Genomic DNA, 15,431 nt, shown 5'->3' on the forward strand with positions numbered 1-15,431 from the left:
GGCTGCGGTGGCCGGGAGCGGCCACTGCACTCCAGTCTGGGCGACAGAGAGACTCCAACTCAAAAAAATATATATATATGTAGATGCTTTAAGCAATGATACGATCATTTTAGAAATGTCAAGTACAGGACTTGCCTGACAAGTTTCCATCAGAACAGAGTCTGAGGGAAGTCTCTTTTTCAATATTCAGTTACTGATTGCTGTCTCATTAAACTACCCAAGGATTTGGCTCAGTTGCTGCACTCAGTGCGTGCCTAGGACAGGCTTGCAGTATGAATCTTGAGTTTTTCTAGGCAAGACCCTGGCAGTTCAGACTGAGCACATATCCTAGTGTTTTGTGCAACTGTCCCATCTTCTTGTTGGTGAGATCCACCCCTTTCTACAACAGCAGGATCAACTTGTTCTCATCTGAGAACAATGTGACACTGATGAGCCCAGCAATGATTCTCCCAAAACCCTACCAAATGAGTCCACCATGATGAAAGGTGGGGAGAGGAAGAAGGGAGTTTGAGAGGTAAGGATGGAAGTTTGGAATCAAGAGGACCCGAGTTAACTCCCCTCCTAAAATAAAACACATGCCCCTCTCCTAGCACCTCTTCACAGCCAATAAAGGACCCTCAGCTCCACCTGACACATGGTCTAATGTCCATGGCAGTAAGGGGCCTGGAAGTTTTGTCTATGGCAGAGATTATTTAGCTTAAAAATTATACTTAAATAATTTTATCTTGCAAAAGACAGGTCTTCTTTGCAAAGACTTCACCAGAATTATGCAGATATTCTACTCAGAGCCAGATCCTCAGTCTTGCAAAGCTTGAGACGGGGTTACCTGAGCATGAAACTGGTCTCATGAAGAGAAAAGTGATTTTATCAAAGCTATAATCTGCATGAATCTAGTGGAGATCTTTGGGGTGGACCGGGGTGGGAAAGAGAGGTGAGATGAGAGTTGGCAGATATGGAATTTTATTTGTGAATTCCCCATTAATTAGAATAGAAATAATTATGCTGCTTTTATTACAGTTATCTTTCATGTCTTATGGGTAACCTTGTGTAGATTTACTCTGAGAAGATAATCAGAAGAAAAAGACTTCTTCTGCAATTCATTTTTTCTTACTTTAAAGCGGCACATTTACTCGGAGCAGATGTTTTCTCTATAGATGTTTCCTCTTGTCATGAGAGGCAAATTTTAAGTTAGAGGCACAGCTGACTGCTTGATTCTAGCAAAGGCAGCCCGAGTGGTTGCTGGCCGGAGGAGATTCCTCCCTGGCTTCTAGTTTTCTTCTTCCCATCCCCTCTTCTGGGCTAGGATTATATAGTTGGTCAGTATATTAGTGCTGACTTGTGAACACATGGCAAACTAGCCAGCAGTGAGCCAGGGCTGGGGCAGGTTCTAAGTCCTTCTTTCCACAGAATCAAAGATGTTTACAACTCCACATTTATTTATTAATTGACAAGAACTTATTGAGCCGATATCAAGAGAGCACAGTGATTAAAAAACATGAGTTCCAGAGGTCTACTGCCAAGGATAGTGCTATCTTTGTCACTTCTGAGTTCTGTAACCTTGGCAAGTTAATAACTCCTCTAAAGTCTCAGTTTCCTCTTCCATAAAAGTGGGATAGTAATATCTCCTGCCTTGTAAGGATCTGTGAGGATCAAATGAGACAATGTAGTAAAAATGTTTGTAAAAGCCCACAGTAAGAAATCATAGCTGTTTTATTAGGCAAACTAGGTTTGATAAGCTATGACAGAAGACAAGTTAGTTTGCTTCTCTGCTGCTCTTTTTTTTCTTATTCTTTTTTTTTTTTTTTAAATTGTAGTGTCACTCTGTCCCCCAGGCTAGAGTGCAGTGGCACACTCACGGCCACCCCAGTGTCAACCTGCTGGGCTCTGGTGATCCTTCTACCTCAGCCTTCCAAGTAGCAGCAGAGAAGCACGCGCTACCATGCCTGGCTAATTTTTGATTTATTGGAGAGACGAAGTCTTGCCAAGTTGTCCGGGCTGGTCTTGAACCCGCAGGACTTGCCTCGGCCTCCCAAAGTGCTGGGATTACAGGCTGAGCCACTGAGCCCAGCTTGTATTGCTTTTCTTATTTCAATTTCATTTAGTTCTGTTCTGATCTTTGTTATTTTTTTTTCTTTTCTTCTGCTAGCTTTAAGTTTGATTTGTTCTTGTTCTTCTATTTCCTTGAGGTGTGATGTTAGGTTGTCAATATGCAGTCTTTCAGTCTTATTGATGTAGGCTTTAAGTGCCATACATTTTCCTCTGAGCACAGCTTTGGCTGTGTCCCAGAGGTTTTGATAACTTGATCATTGTTGTCATTCATTTCAAAGATTTTTTTTTTGAGTTGGAGTCTACTCTGTCGCCCAGGCTGGAGTGCAGTGGCACACTCATGGCTACCCCAGCATCGATCTGCTGGGCTCTGGTGATCCTTCTACCTCAGCCTTCCAAGTAGCTGGAACTATAGGCATGCACTACCATGCCTGGCTAATTTTTGATTTGTTGTAGAGACGAGTCTCGCCAAGTTGTCCAGGCTGGTCTCGAACCTGCAGCCTCAGGCAATCCACTCGCCTTGGCCTCCCAAAGTGCTGGGATTACAGGCCGAGCCACTGAGCTTGGCCTCTGCTGCCCTTTCTAATCCCATCAGGCAGGCCCCGTGATGTTTCCTGTCACTCCCAGATAATAAAAAGCCCTCTGAGGAGTTTTGGTGCCAAGAGAACTCTCCCTTCAGAAATTCAGCTGTCTATTCTGGTAACAGTAGTCAAATGTAGGAGCTGTATATGATTTAGAACTTCTCTCCACCCAGCTTGCATCAGGCAGGGAAGTCCACATGGGAGCAGGGAGAGTTTGGCTTCCTCTGGCTCTATTTGTTGCCTGATTACAAGCTGTGTTTTTTTACTTATCTGGGGTCGGTGGAAAGAGTACGAGAAGGGTATGGTCCTAAAGCAGGTACAGCTGGGCTCTGGCACAGAGACTCCTGTGCTTGGCAGGTGTCCATAGCTGGCTTCCTTGTCGCTGCCAGGCAGGTGGCCCAGCCACTGCTGCCTTCATTTGCATTTCTCAGGCCTGTGTTGGGCACCAGCCCTTCATGTTGCTTCCCTACGCTGGGCACCAAGTCAGCCTTTCCAGGTGTTTCTCCTGAGCCCTTAATCCCTCTGTCATAGGTGAAGAGAAGGCACATACCTTTTCTGTCATGTCCTGCAGAGCTAGGAACCAGCCCTGTTCCCCAACCACATATCCAAGCAGAACAAGGGCTGAGACATCAGTGACTGTGCCCTCAGAGTCCATGGGTTTTTGCTAATTTTGCTGCTCCCACCCCCTGTCCCCTTTCTTCCAGTGCCCTGGCTGGTGCTCAGCGAGATCTTTCCTGGTGGGATTAGAGGACGCGCCATGGCTGTCACTTCTAGCATGAACTGGGGCATCAATCTCCTCATCTCTCTGACATTTTTGACGGTCACCGGTAAGATCTCTTAGCTTTCCTCTAATGCCAACTGTTAGGAAAGCGAACCCACCTAAAAACCACTTTATGGTAGAAATTTCAAACACGCTCAGAATGTCCATGGTTCAGAATGGCCATGACCCTGATGTGCCCATGACCCTATCTATATAAACTGTTCTCAATCTGAATGTACTTATAACCCCATCTGTTCTTTCCCCATCAAGTTATTTTGAGTTTTATCCCATAAATATGTCATCTTGTCTGTCAAATTTCAGCATGAACCTTTCAAAGATAAGACTTTAAAAAATATAACCAGAATATCATTATCACACCTAAAATACTAATAATCACCCCAGTGTAAGTCCATTTTGTGCTGCTATAAAGGAATGCTGCGGCTGGGTAATTTGTAAAGAAAAGAAGTTTATTTGACTCACTGGCACCTGCTTGGCTTGTGGTGAGGCCTTAGGAAGCTTTTACTCGTGGTGGAAATCAAGGAGAGACAGCATGTCACACGGTGATAATGGAAGCAAGAGAGAGGAGGTGCTGGGCTCTTTTAAACACCCAGCTCTCGCATGAACTAACATAGTGAGAACTCACTCATTACTGTGAGAATGACATAAGGTCATTCATGAGGGGTCTGCTGTTGTGAATCAAACACCTCCTAGGAGGCCGCACTTCTAACCCTGGGGATCACATTTATTTTTTTAAGATTAGGAAATATAACTTATTTAAAAAGTAAATTAGAAAGAGAGACATAGGAGATTCACTTCACCAAGGTAGGGGAGGGAGCCAATGCCAGGAAGCACGGCGACAGCCATAGCTCACGGAGCACAGGGCCACACCAGAGTCTAGCAAGGCAATGGCCAGGATCACATTTTACCATGAGACTTGGAGAGAATAAATATCCGAACTTTATCAATCCCTTAGTCTTGAATATCCAGTCTATGTTCACATTCTTCCAGTTGCCTTACATTTTTTATATGTTGTCTGAATCATGACTCCAATACATAATTTAAAATTGATTGATGTGTCTCATAACTTGTAGGTTTCATCTCCATTTCCCTCATCTCATCTTATGTTTTTAATGAAATTAAAAATCATTTATTTCACAGAACTTTCCAACTGGATTTTGTTGATTATAGTGAGATTGCGTGTCCTCTGTCTTTGGTGTTTCCTGTAAATTGCTATTAAATCTAGACAGAGGCTTGAGGAGTTTCTTTTTTTTGGGGTAGGAGTCTCAGTCTGTCGCCCAGGCTGGAAGGCAGTAGCATGTTCACGGCCACTGCGGCCTCGACCTGCTGGGCTCAAGTGATCCTTCCTCCTCAGCCTTCCAAGCAACTGGAATAGGCATGTACTACCACGCCTGGCTAATTTTTCTTGATTTACTGTAGAGATGAGGTCTCGCCAAGTTGCCTGGGCTGGTTTCAAACTCATGGGCTCAGGCAATCCTCTCACCTCAGCCTCCCAAAGTGCTGGGATTATAGGAGTGAGCCTCCATGCCCAGCTGGAGATTTTTTTCTTTTTGAGTTGGAGTCTCACCCTGCCACCCAGGCTGGAGTGCAGTGGCACACTCACAGCCACCTCAGCCTTGACCTACTGGGCTCAGGCGATCCTTTCACCTTAGCCTTCCAAGTAGCTGGAACTACAGGCACATACTACCACGCCTGGCTAATTTATCTTGATTCATTGTAGAGACAAAAATCTCACCAAGTTGCCCGGGCAGGTCTCGAACCCCTGGGCTCAGGCAATCCTCTTGCCTTGTCCTCCCAAAGTGCTGGGATTACAAGCTTGAGCCACTGCACCCTGCCGAGGAGATTCAAATTTTGGTTGTCAGCAAACTCCTGCACAGGTGATGCTGTGTGTCCTGCCATCAGGAAGCACATTAGGTCTGGTTGTCTCTACTCTGTCATATTGGTTTCCTTTGGTGATCACTTCCCCATCCATTATTTTCATGATATTATTTCTTCTAAAACTTTATCTGAAATACCTCCATAAAGAGAAATTTCTTCTTCTTAGCTATTTGGCTACCCTGAAATGTGGAGCATGTAAAAAAGGCAAGATATATGCTTGAAACTTTCTCTTATTTTCTAGTTTCAAAATAATGCAGTGGTTCCCCAGCATCCTCGAAAACTGACCAGTGAGTTGGGATTTCTTTATTTCATCTGTATATAAGGGATATGCAAGCTAACTACAATAACAAAATCCAGACTGTGGAAAATTCTATGAGACAAATGACCCAGTTTCTTCATTTCATATATCTAATCTCTCTATCTAGAATAGATAGAATCTATCTAGATAGATTAAATATATGAAGCTAGCATATCTATCTATATATCTACATGTAGATATATATATGAAACTAGTCATTAGCATTGACCATACTTCTCCTACTCAGATCACACACATAGACTTCCCTTCATATACCCTTCATCTTCATATGCATGTGTGTGCATATGCATATACACACACGTGTGTACAGATGCAGGTGCACAAGCACACACACACATATCCTTCATCTACTGTTTGGTGTGGAGAAAACGAAATATCAGATAAATAATGGAAATGATGAGGGAAGAAAAATGATGACACAAATCTTTAGGAAGGCTAGCTAATTGGATGGCCTGATGAGGATTTAGAAGTGCTCCTGAGTGGACTTTTAGAGCAAATGTTAGGAAAACAGATCTCCTTGATGATGTGGAGCAGACCACCACCCAATCACCTTAATGATCTTCCCCCATCAAGGGGAATGGTTAAAAGGACTCAACCACAGCAGCCAGCGGTCATTGCCTTGCCAGCCTCTGGTGTGGCCACATGCTCTTTGAGCTATGGCTGTTACCATGCTTCCTGGCTTTGGCCCCCTCCCCAACCTTTGGAAGGTGAATCTCCTCTCTCCCTTCTCTTTCTCTCTCAAATTTACTTTTAAATAAACTTTTCTTTCTTTGAAAAAAAAAATTTTTAAAACCCGGATTGATCTAAAATCTTTAGATGACATTTAATTGGAATGCTTGAAAATTTCTACTTGTCTTCAAAGACCAATTTTCCAAGTGTGGGCTAGAGAGACCTAAAAGGTGTGAGGCTCTACGTGGCAGCAAGCCATTGAATACCAACATTTCTATGCGATTTCAGCTGTATCAATAAAAGCAGACTGTTCCAGATAGACAAATGTACTCCAAAGTGCTCATGACCCAACTGCAGTATTGTGTTCAGCTCTGAGTAAAATATTTGGAGAAGGTTGTTTAAAAATTGCAGTGTCCACCAAAGGGGGGTGACCCAAATGATGATGGTAGTGACCTCTGCTCTGTGAAGAATGTTTGGGAACGGTCAGGAGGTTTGACTTGGACAAGATACTCAGAGAAGGGAGGAAGTGCATTCAAATACTTGAACAGCTGTCATGGAGAGGGGTATGGAGAGCTGACTCAATGTATGTCATGCTAGAGGACAAAGCAGAACTTAGGAAAGGTAGATTTGGGATCTAAATAAGGAATGCCTTTCTAACGGACAGAGCTGTCTCCCGAGGCAGTGAGAGGCTTTGTGAAGTGGTGAGCACCCTGTTCCTGAAAGTGCTGAAACAGAACTGGGGATGAGTTTGATGAGATACGCTTGAGGTTCTTACAATTTCTATATTCTGGTGTTATGCTCCAGAGAGGGAAGAAGACCCAATTCCACAAGCACAGGCGAAACCCTGTGCCAGCAACAAGAAAAGCACAGAGAGAGAGAGAGAGAGTTGAATGAACATTGCCAAAGGAACTGCAGTGCTTCTTCCTTCTTCCTGCTTCTCCCCACCTCAGCATAGCTCAAGGAAACGTGTTTACTATGTTTCAATTCTTCCCCATTACATTTACAAACACCTCCTAAGTACACAACCGCATAGTCAGTTCTCCTGCCTGACCAACTGAGAGGTTTGTGATTGCAGCTGCAAAAGGCTATTTGCAAATGGCAAATGTCATTTGTAGTCTAAGCCTAAGTCCAAAAGAGCTGGCCTCTTTCTCACTACTGCTCCCTGCCACACGGGACTTTCTGCTGGGGCCGGCAAAACACAAATGGCAGGCTCAAGTGCCCTGGGGACCACCGTTCACCATTGAATGTACCTTGATCTTTGGCCCTGACAACAGAGGACCTGTTTCATTGGCTGGAAGTGGTGAGAGGAATAAGTAGGTTGGCAGGTGAGAGCCATCTTGAGGATCCTGCTTCTTGCAATGCATTTTGGCAAGTTGATGCCTTTCGCTGGGCCCACGTTCACTTTTCCTCTGAAGCCAATAAGAAGCATTACACATACACTGTCAGCTATTTAAAAATGATGAAATCTTGCCAGCGTGAAATGATTTATTCAAATCAGAGTAAAGAAGGGTGAGCTCATCTCAAGAAAAGTCCATCTACACAAATTGGTCATTAAAAATTCAAATAGACACCAAACTGCTATAGTAGTTATCCCCAAGAGGGGAACTGTGGAGGGTGAGAAGACATTTTACCTTCCTCATTATGTTTCTGTGTCTCTTAAGGTTCTCTTTCCGCAGTGAGCATGTGGTTTTTTTTGGCATTAATAAATGTGCGTTGCCATTTTGAAAAGGAAGACATGCCCACCAAGAGGATGGCAGTGGGTTTGAATTGTGATAGTTACAAGACTGCTACTTACTTTATCAGAGAAAGCTGAGGTCGTTTTTCAGAGCTGGCTACATGTTTAACTTGTGAGTCCCATGTCCCTGGATACTACTGGCATGTCTGAAATGCGAATAGCTTTAGATATGCCATAAGAAGTGGTGGTTCACAAATGGGATGAAAGCCACACGAAACACACATTGTTCTAATCACATCCATTTGTTCTTTGTAGATCTGATTGGCCTGCCGTGGGTGTGCTTTATATATACACTCATGAGTCTAGCATCCCTGCTTTTTGTTGTTGTGTTTATACCTGAGACAAAGGGATGCTCTTTGGAACAAATATCAATGGAGCTAGCAAAAGTGTAAGTATTGCGAGCATTGGTTTCTGAATAATACTCTTTGGTCAAACATGCAGCTTTTATGTACAACTAAGTAAAAATACCTGAAATGATTTTAGGATAGTCTCCTTGGTGTAAGACCATGTCTCAGTGCAGAATTCTGATTTCCCTGCCTCACCTTCAACTTGGGTGATTCTGCTAAGGAAGTGGAAAAACCATTTCTTCCCAACAAGTGAGAATGCTACTCAGTAACCATCACAGAATCTCCTCCATTTCTGTAGCCTCCCACTCCCCTACAGGAAGTTTTGTTTGGGATTTGGGGCAGGTCCTGGGATACCCTGTTCACCCTGTGCTAGGACCTTTGGCCTCAGTCTTTGTGCCTCTGTCAGACTTACAGGTCTCTGAGTCCTAAACACTTGTTCAAGCTAAGATTAGCAGAAAAAACTTTCAGGCTTCAAACTCTAAATACTGCATGTTTAGGGTAATTTTAAGAAAGATAAAGTTTCTTATATGAATAGGCATATAGAAATTTGGTTAAATACATTTTGCATTGGAGAGACTGTTACACAATTTAACTTACAAGTGGTCTGTAAAAACTCCCTTTTCTCATAGCAGCTCTTACTGCCAAAACCATGGCTGGGAAAGAGGTGATGAAAGAGAACTTGTTACTTGTCCTGGGATTAAGTTGTTTCATTTAGAAACGTAGGGATTCTTTTCTTGGGTTTTAATATAATGGGGAGGGGGCGCTGCATTTTCATAGTTGTGACTTCCTTTTAAAAATACTTTCAAAACAGTAGACAGACATGTTTACAGAAATTGTGGGCATAGTGATTTCTCAGCTTTTACCCGAAAGAAGAATAAACCTGATAGATGAATTGGTGGTGAGCAAAGGTGTGCATATATATTTATACTGATCAAACTGCTAATTCTGGTTTATTGGGGGGTGTAGTTCAGTAAGACTATGGGAAATTTTCACTTTGTGCTTCGTGTACTTTAAAAAGGCATACATTTTAAAAGCATTTACTCTAGAAAAAGCAGAAGAAAAAAATCCTCTCCATTTTAGCCATCAGGTAAATCTCAACTCATAAGGCTAAGTTTTGATACAGATGAGGCCCTGTTTTTTAAAAAATAAAATGAAAACGATTCATTTACAATAAGAAATAAAATTGTCAGGAAGTCTGGATATACCTTGGCAGGATCTGGCTCTCTGCAAGGTGAAGCCAAAATGATTGCATTTCTGGACGAGCAGTAGAATCTGAACCAGACCATGAATTACAAGCACACAGTTGAAATCACTAATGGTGTCAGAGCTGGATAACTCAATGTATCCATCCGTAAACTGGCAACATGCCCAACAGCTTCAGGTCTTTTCCAGAACTGAGAGGCCAGGACACCAATGACTTCTAAATCTATTGGTGTTCCTTCATTTTCATTGTCTTTATGCCTGTTTCACACCAGGTTGCCCATTGCTGTGTAACAAAGCATCCTGAATGCAATGGCTGAAAACAACCATTTACTATTTCCCACGACTCTTTGGCTTGGCCAGGTGATGCCTCTGCTTGCTCTACCTGGGCTCACCCATGTGGTTGCCTGGGCAGGAGGACCCATGACCATGTCAAACAGGTGGCAGCAGGTGCTGGCTGTCAGTGGTGTTTTTGGCTGTTTTCCCCGTGGCTGCTCATCCTTCAGGAGGCTAAGTGGCTTCTTCGCATGTCAGACACAGGGCAGCATCCCCAGCTGGTGAAGGCAGACGTGACCAGACCCTCTGAGGTTTAGAATCTGAAATTCGCATGTCACCTCTACCACTTTCAGTACAGGGTCCAGGGCCAGCCCAGATTCAAGGGGTGAAGAGAGACTGGACCTCTTGATGGGGTAAAGGGTAACACATTTAATCCACACACCTACTCTTTCTTGAAATTCTCTTGTCTCGCTCCTGTGAAACAGTCTTCTTTCCTGCATGCCCTGCATGCCCTCCGACTTCACCACTCTCATCTCCTTATTTCTCCCTCTGTTCCTACATTTTAGTAAACTTTGAACATTTACCTATGCCTTAAGAATCATCACCAATCCTAATTCTCAAAGCCCCGAGTAACTCCAGCCCTGAAAAGCATTCCTTTCTCCCAGATTTTCCATTTTTCCAGTCCTATTTTCTTCTGTTCTGCCTTAGCTAGCGCTTGTGTGGTTTCACCTCCTTACCTAATTAAGTTTTAGTTTCCAGGAGTGCTTTCTGCCCACAATCTTTCTTATGCAACTTCCACAATGCCTACCTAGCTTGATATTGATACCTAGCAGATGATTAAAAAGCATGCCCTGTTTGAGAACTTGTTTCACTGGCTTCATGGCAAATCTACCTACGTATAAAGCACTTTTGAACTACCCATCTAATAACTCAGGGAACAAAAATTTTTTAAGTAAAGTTTTATTATAATTCTTGTGAACAACAATAACTGAAGAATTGAGGCAGGGAAAAAGTAGTAATGAATTAACTGAGGGAACCTGTGGGTCTGTTTGATTATTACTCCCCTTTGAACTTTCTTTAAAAAGTCTAACTTGAAAGCAGAATGTTCTGTGAGTTAAGACCAAGAAACTTTCAATCTGTTTTTCATATGAGGTTCTCAGAATGTATCAAATTACAAACCAAATGAAAATTTGAAGGCAGAACTTAAGAAAATCTAATCTTTCCATCTAGTAGGCTTCCAGAAGTGGGCTTAAGATATTCCTTAAAAACATATGATGTGGGTATCTAAAACTCAACAAGACTTATTAAGTCAGAATTTAGGGTGGGGAGAGAATCTGTCTAAATTACTAAAATTCTGACTTGTAAAATGTTTTTGAAAGAATCACATTTCTGTTACTTTAGAGTCATACCATTACTCAAACTTAAAGCCAGGCCCTCCCCAAGAAAGTTATAAATTGCAAATGAGGAGGGGACCAAAAGCCAAAGGTACCATCGACCTCAAAAACACACCACACGAGTACTACCAGGTGTGTGTAGAAGAACGGAAACAGACAGAGGCACTGCTGCAGATAATTATGGAAGATGAGATGGCAAAACAATTCTACATTTTAAAGTCATTATGGGAATAGTAGCACCTACTAGGCATGCATCGTGGGGAAACCCAGTCTAGAGGGCAAAAAGGAAAAGTTGCTTTTAGAGATCTTGGTTATCTCCCATTCATGCAATACTTGTGAGCCAGAGGATTTTCTCAGGTGAAGCAGCAGCTTGGCAAAGCCTTTTGAAAGGACAATGTGAGTAGCTGGTTCGTGTAAAATGACCAAAGTACAAGGGGGTGACCCATAAAAAAATGGAATTTACTTATGAAAAATTGTGTATTTATTCTTACATGCTTTTTTTTTTTTTTGAGTTGGAGTCTCACTCTGTCATCCAGACTGGAGTGCAGTGGCCGCTCCCGGCCACCGCAGCCTCGCCTGCTGGGCTCCGGCGATCCTTCTGCCTCAGCTTTCCGAGTAGCCGGAATTACAGGCATGCACTACCACGCCCAGCTGATTTTTTTTTATTTATTTATTGTAGAGATGAGGTCTCGTCTGACCAGGCGGGTCTCGAACCCGCGGGCTCAGGCAATCCACTCACCTCAGCCTCCCAAAGGCGTGGGATTACAGGCTGAGCCACCGAGCCCGGCTTATTCTTACATGTTTAATCTTCAGTCACCTTCAAAGTGCTCTCCGTTTGATGCAATACACCCATCGAGACGCTTTTTATACTGCTCAAGAAACTTTTTGAACTCATCAACTTTGATGCCTTTTAGTGCTTCTGCCATTTTTCGTTTCACTTCTTCCACATCAGCAAAACAATTCGTTTAAGGACATCTTTCATCCAGGGAAACAAAAAAAAGTCACTGGGGGCAAGATCGGATGGATAGGGAGGTTGGGGCATGGGGTTCATGCCAGAATTGGTAAAAAACTGCTGAACACTCAGAGTGATGTGAGCAGGTGCATTGTCATGGTGGAAGAACCAGCCACCTGCTTGCCACAAGTCTGGATGTTTCTTCCACCAATCATGACACAACATTCTAAAAACTTCCAGATAAAAACTTTGGTTCACTATTTGATCTGCAGGAACAAATTCTGAGTGTACTACAAGGGGCCCACCCCCCAAAAAGTGATCCCAGTTTTGGGGGGGGCTCCCCCTCATATATACAAATTATATATGTTCAATAAAGCTTCTAAGAGAGAAATGTCAGAGACAAAAAACAAGTTATCAAATTAGTGAAGGATATGAGAGGCAGCAGTAGAAAACTTTCCATGGGACTTGCTAGTACACAGAAACCGAAGTGAACTTGAAGAATGAGGGAGCCCAGTTAGGAGAGCCTTTAGGAATTTAGAAGTTAATAAAACAATTAATCAACTTTGTCACCAGGGCAACAGTCCTGATGTATAAATCCCAACGACTATTTCTAAGAAGAAAGGAAACTATCATAATTTCAAATTTGATCCTTCACATTGCTTAACATTTTCTTCTCATATCTGGAGTGGGGTTCTTTTACCCCTATTTCGGCAAAGCTGAGAAAACAAATGTTCTTCCAAGGATGTCAAGTTTCTTATAAAATAAACAGTGACTCAGCTGAGAGATCAGAAGGAATTTCTATAATAATGTCATTTGAAGGGATGTTATTGTGAACTTCTGCCTTGCCAGCAACACACTCAGAATGGGACGTCTGCCATCTTTGCTATTTCAGCTGAGACTTTATTTACTTTCCCCTCCCAGTTTAAGTGGGCACAAATCGAGAAAACAAACAAGTTCATGTTTTGTAAATATTTTAGTTCTGAAGCTTACATTTTGTTCACGTTTAGCAGTTAATTTGATGTGGCCATTTCTTCATTCATTCATTCATTCATTCAAATTAATTTATTCAATAAATATTTATTGAGCTTGTATATATGCCAGGCACTGAGCTATGTTCTACAACGTTATCAGCAAGTATAACCATCACCAGGATTCAAATGTGCCGATTAGACAGTAAGTGACTAAGGGGCTACTTTTGACTGGGTGGGTGATCTGGGGAGGTTATTCTGAGTGGTGACATTTAAGAGAAAACCTAACCAGCCTGGGAAACTTGGTGAGACCTCGTCTCTGCAATAAGTCAGAAAATAAGCCGGGCATGGTGGTGCGCACCTTGTAGTTCCAGCTACTTGGGAGGCTGAGGCGGAAGGATTGCAAGCCCAGCAGGTCGAGGGTGCGGTGGCCGGGAGCGTGCCACTGCACTCCAGCCTGGGCGACGGAGTGAGACTTCGATTCAAAAAGATAGAATCTAGGTGATAATATTTATAAACCACATTGTGTATTTACTCTTACATGTTTCACCTTCAGTCACTTTCAAAGTACCCTCTATTTGATGTAATACCCTTATTGAGATGCTTTTTTCATCAGCAACTCGTCAATTTGGATGGCTTTTAGTGCTTCTGCCATTTTTTGTTTCACTACTTCCACATTGGTAAAACATTTCCTTTTGAGGACTTTTTTTTTTTTTTTTTCCATCCAGGGAAAGAAAAAAAAAATTGTTGCTCAGGGTAAGACCAGGTGAATAGGGAGGGTGGGGCATGGGGGGGGGTCATGCCATTTTTAGTAAAAAACACCCAGTGGGGCATGGGCAGGTGCGCTGAGCTGCCACACATTGTTGATATAAATGACCCATCTAAACCTAGGTGATAGTAAAGAGCCAACCCTGAGAAGATGGGCGGGGCGGGGGGTGGGAATTCAGGCAGAGAAAACAGCTAGTGCGAAGTTTAAGTCAAAAACATGCTCGACCTGTTCCAGGAGGTAAGTCAGTCCAGGAGGCTGTCATCTTTCAGACTGAGTCAGAAAGGAGGTAGAGACTAGTGTGCAGGGCTTTGCGGGCTGTGTGGAGAGCTGGAGTTTCATTCTTGGTGCAGTGGAAGCTCCTGGAGGTTTTTCAGCGGGGAAGGGACATGATCAGACTGACATTTCAAGGCGTGCCCAAGCGCGTCTGCAGTCACCAGCTGGAGGAGGACGAGAAAGCACGTGTGCACGGTGCTGATCAAGGCCTCACGTGGCCCTCATGGCTGCCAGGCCATCTCACATGTCCCTGATCCGTCGACTCTGTCCCTCTCCTGGACGAATGCACACCACCACCTTCTCCCTGGAATCCTCCTCGCTCCCCAGGGATGCCCTTGCTTCTGATGCATGGACATCGTCAGGAGGAAACTTCCAACCCCTTCCACATCATCCCACGCGTCAGTCATTGTATCCAAGTGCACGAGCATCCTCTGGGTCTGTTCTCATGAGGCCAGTTCCTGCATGTCCCCTCCACCCTCCCTTCTCCAGCAGTGTTCCCCGCTTGCTGTGGCATGCGCTATATTTTGATCTCTCTCTCCGTTGGCATAGAAACCGGCTGTGATTCTTTCCTTCTTTTATTTTTTTAAAAGAAATTTTTTTTTTTTGAGTTGGAGTCTCACTCTGTCGCCCAGGCTGGAGTGCAGTGGCACACTCACAGCCACCGCAGCCTCAACCTGCTGAGCTCAGGTGATCCTTCCGCTTTGGTCTTCTAAATAGCTGGAACAACAGGCGCACATCACCACGCCCGGTTCATTTTAGTGATTTATTGTAGAGACGAGGTCTCACCAAGTTGCCCAGGTTGGTCTTGAACCCCCAGGGCTCAGGCAATCCTCTCGCCTCGGCCTCCCAAAATGCTGGGATGATATGCTGAGCCACCATGCCCAGCCCCAATGTCTTAACAGTTATCTCAGCCTAGAATGCCCTGAATTGAGCCCGTGATGTTCCCAAACCTATTCTACCTGCAGTCTCACCCAACTCAGTGGATGTCAGCATTTCTTTTGACTTGCTCTGGCCACAAGCCTTGGAGTCTTTCCCGACTTTCTTTCACATCCCATGTTCAGTCTGTCAGGAAGCTGTGCTGGCTGCTACTTAAGACGTCTTCAGAGTCTGACCACTGTCGCCCTGGGTGCAGTCACCCTGACCTTCCTGGATTGCTGGAATAGCCACTGCCTGGTCCCCGTTTCCACCTGTATCCCTTCTAATCTATTCCCTACATGCAGCCAGTGACCCCTTAAATGCACTCAAG

At 43.7% G+C, this 15,431-nt stretch overlaps 1 protein-coding gene across 1 annotated transcript in view; it reads left to right on the forward strand.

Moving 5' to 3' along the window:
- The window catches only part of SLC2A12 (solute carrier family 2 member 12), a gene marked incomplete at its 5' end in the record, with an annotated part of 39,652 nt that overhangs the window by 19,835 nt on the left and 4,386 nt on the right, over positions 1–15,431 (forward strand). The window contains 2 exons of the mRNA XM_021707226.1: positions 3,332–3,454; positions 8,262–8,394. Of these exons, the coding sequence (XP_021562901.1) occupies positions 3,332–3,454; positions 8,262–8,394 (256 nt within the window). The remainder of the gene's footprint in view (positions 1–3,331; positions 3,455–8,261; positions 8,395–15,431) is intronic.

This window comes from Carlito syrichta, unplaced genomic scaffold (genome assembly GCF_000164805.1).
Source record: "Carlito syrichta isolate Samal-C Ts95f unplaced genomic scaffold, Tarsius_syrichta-2.0.1 Scaffold316461, whole genome shotgun sequence".
NCBI classification, from domain to species: Eukaryota; Metazoa; Chordata; class Mammalia; order Primates; family Tarsiidae; genus Carlito; species Carlito syrichta.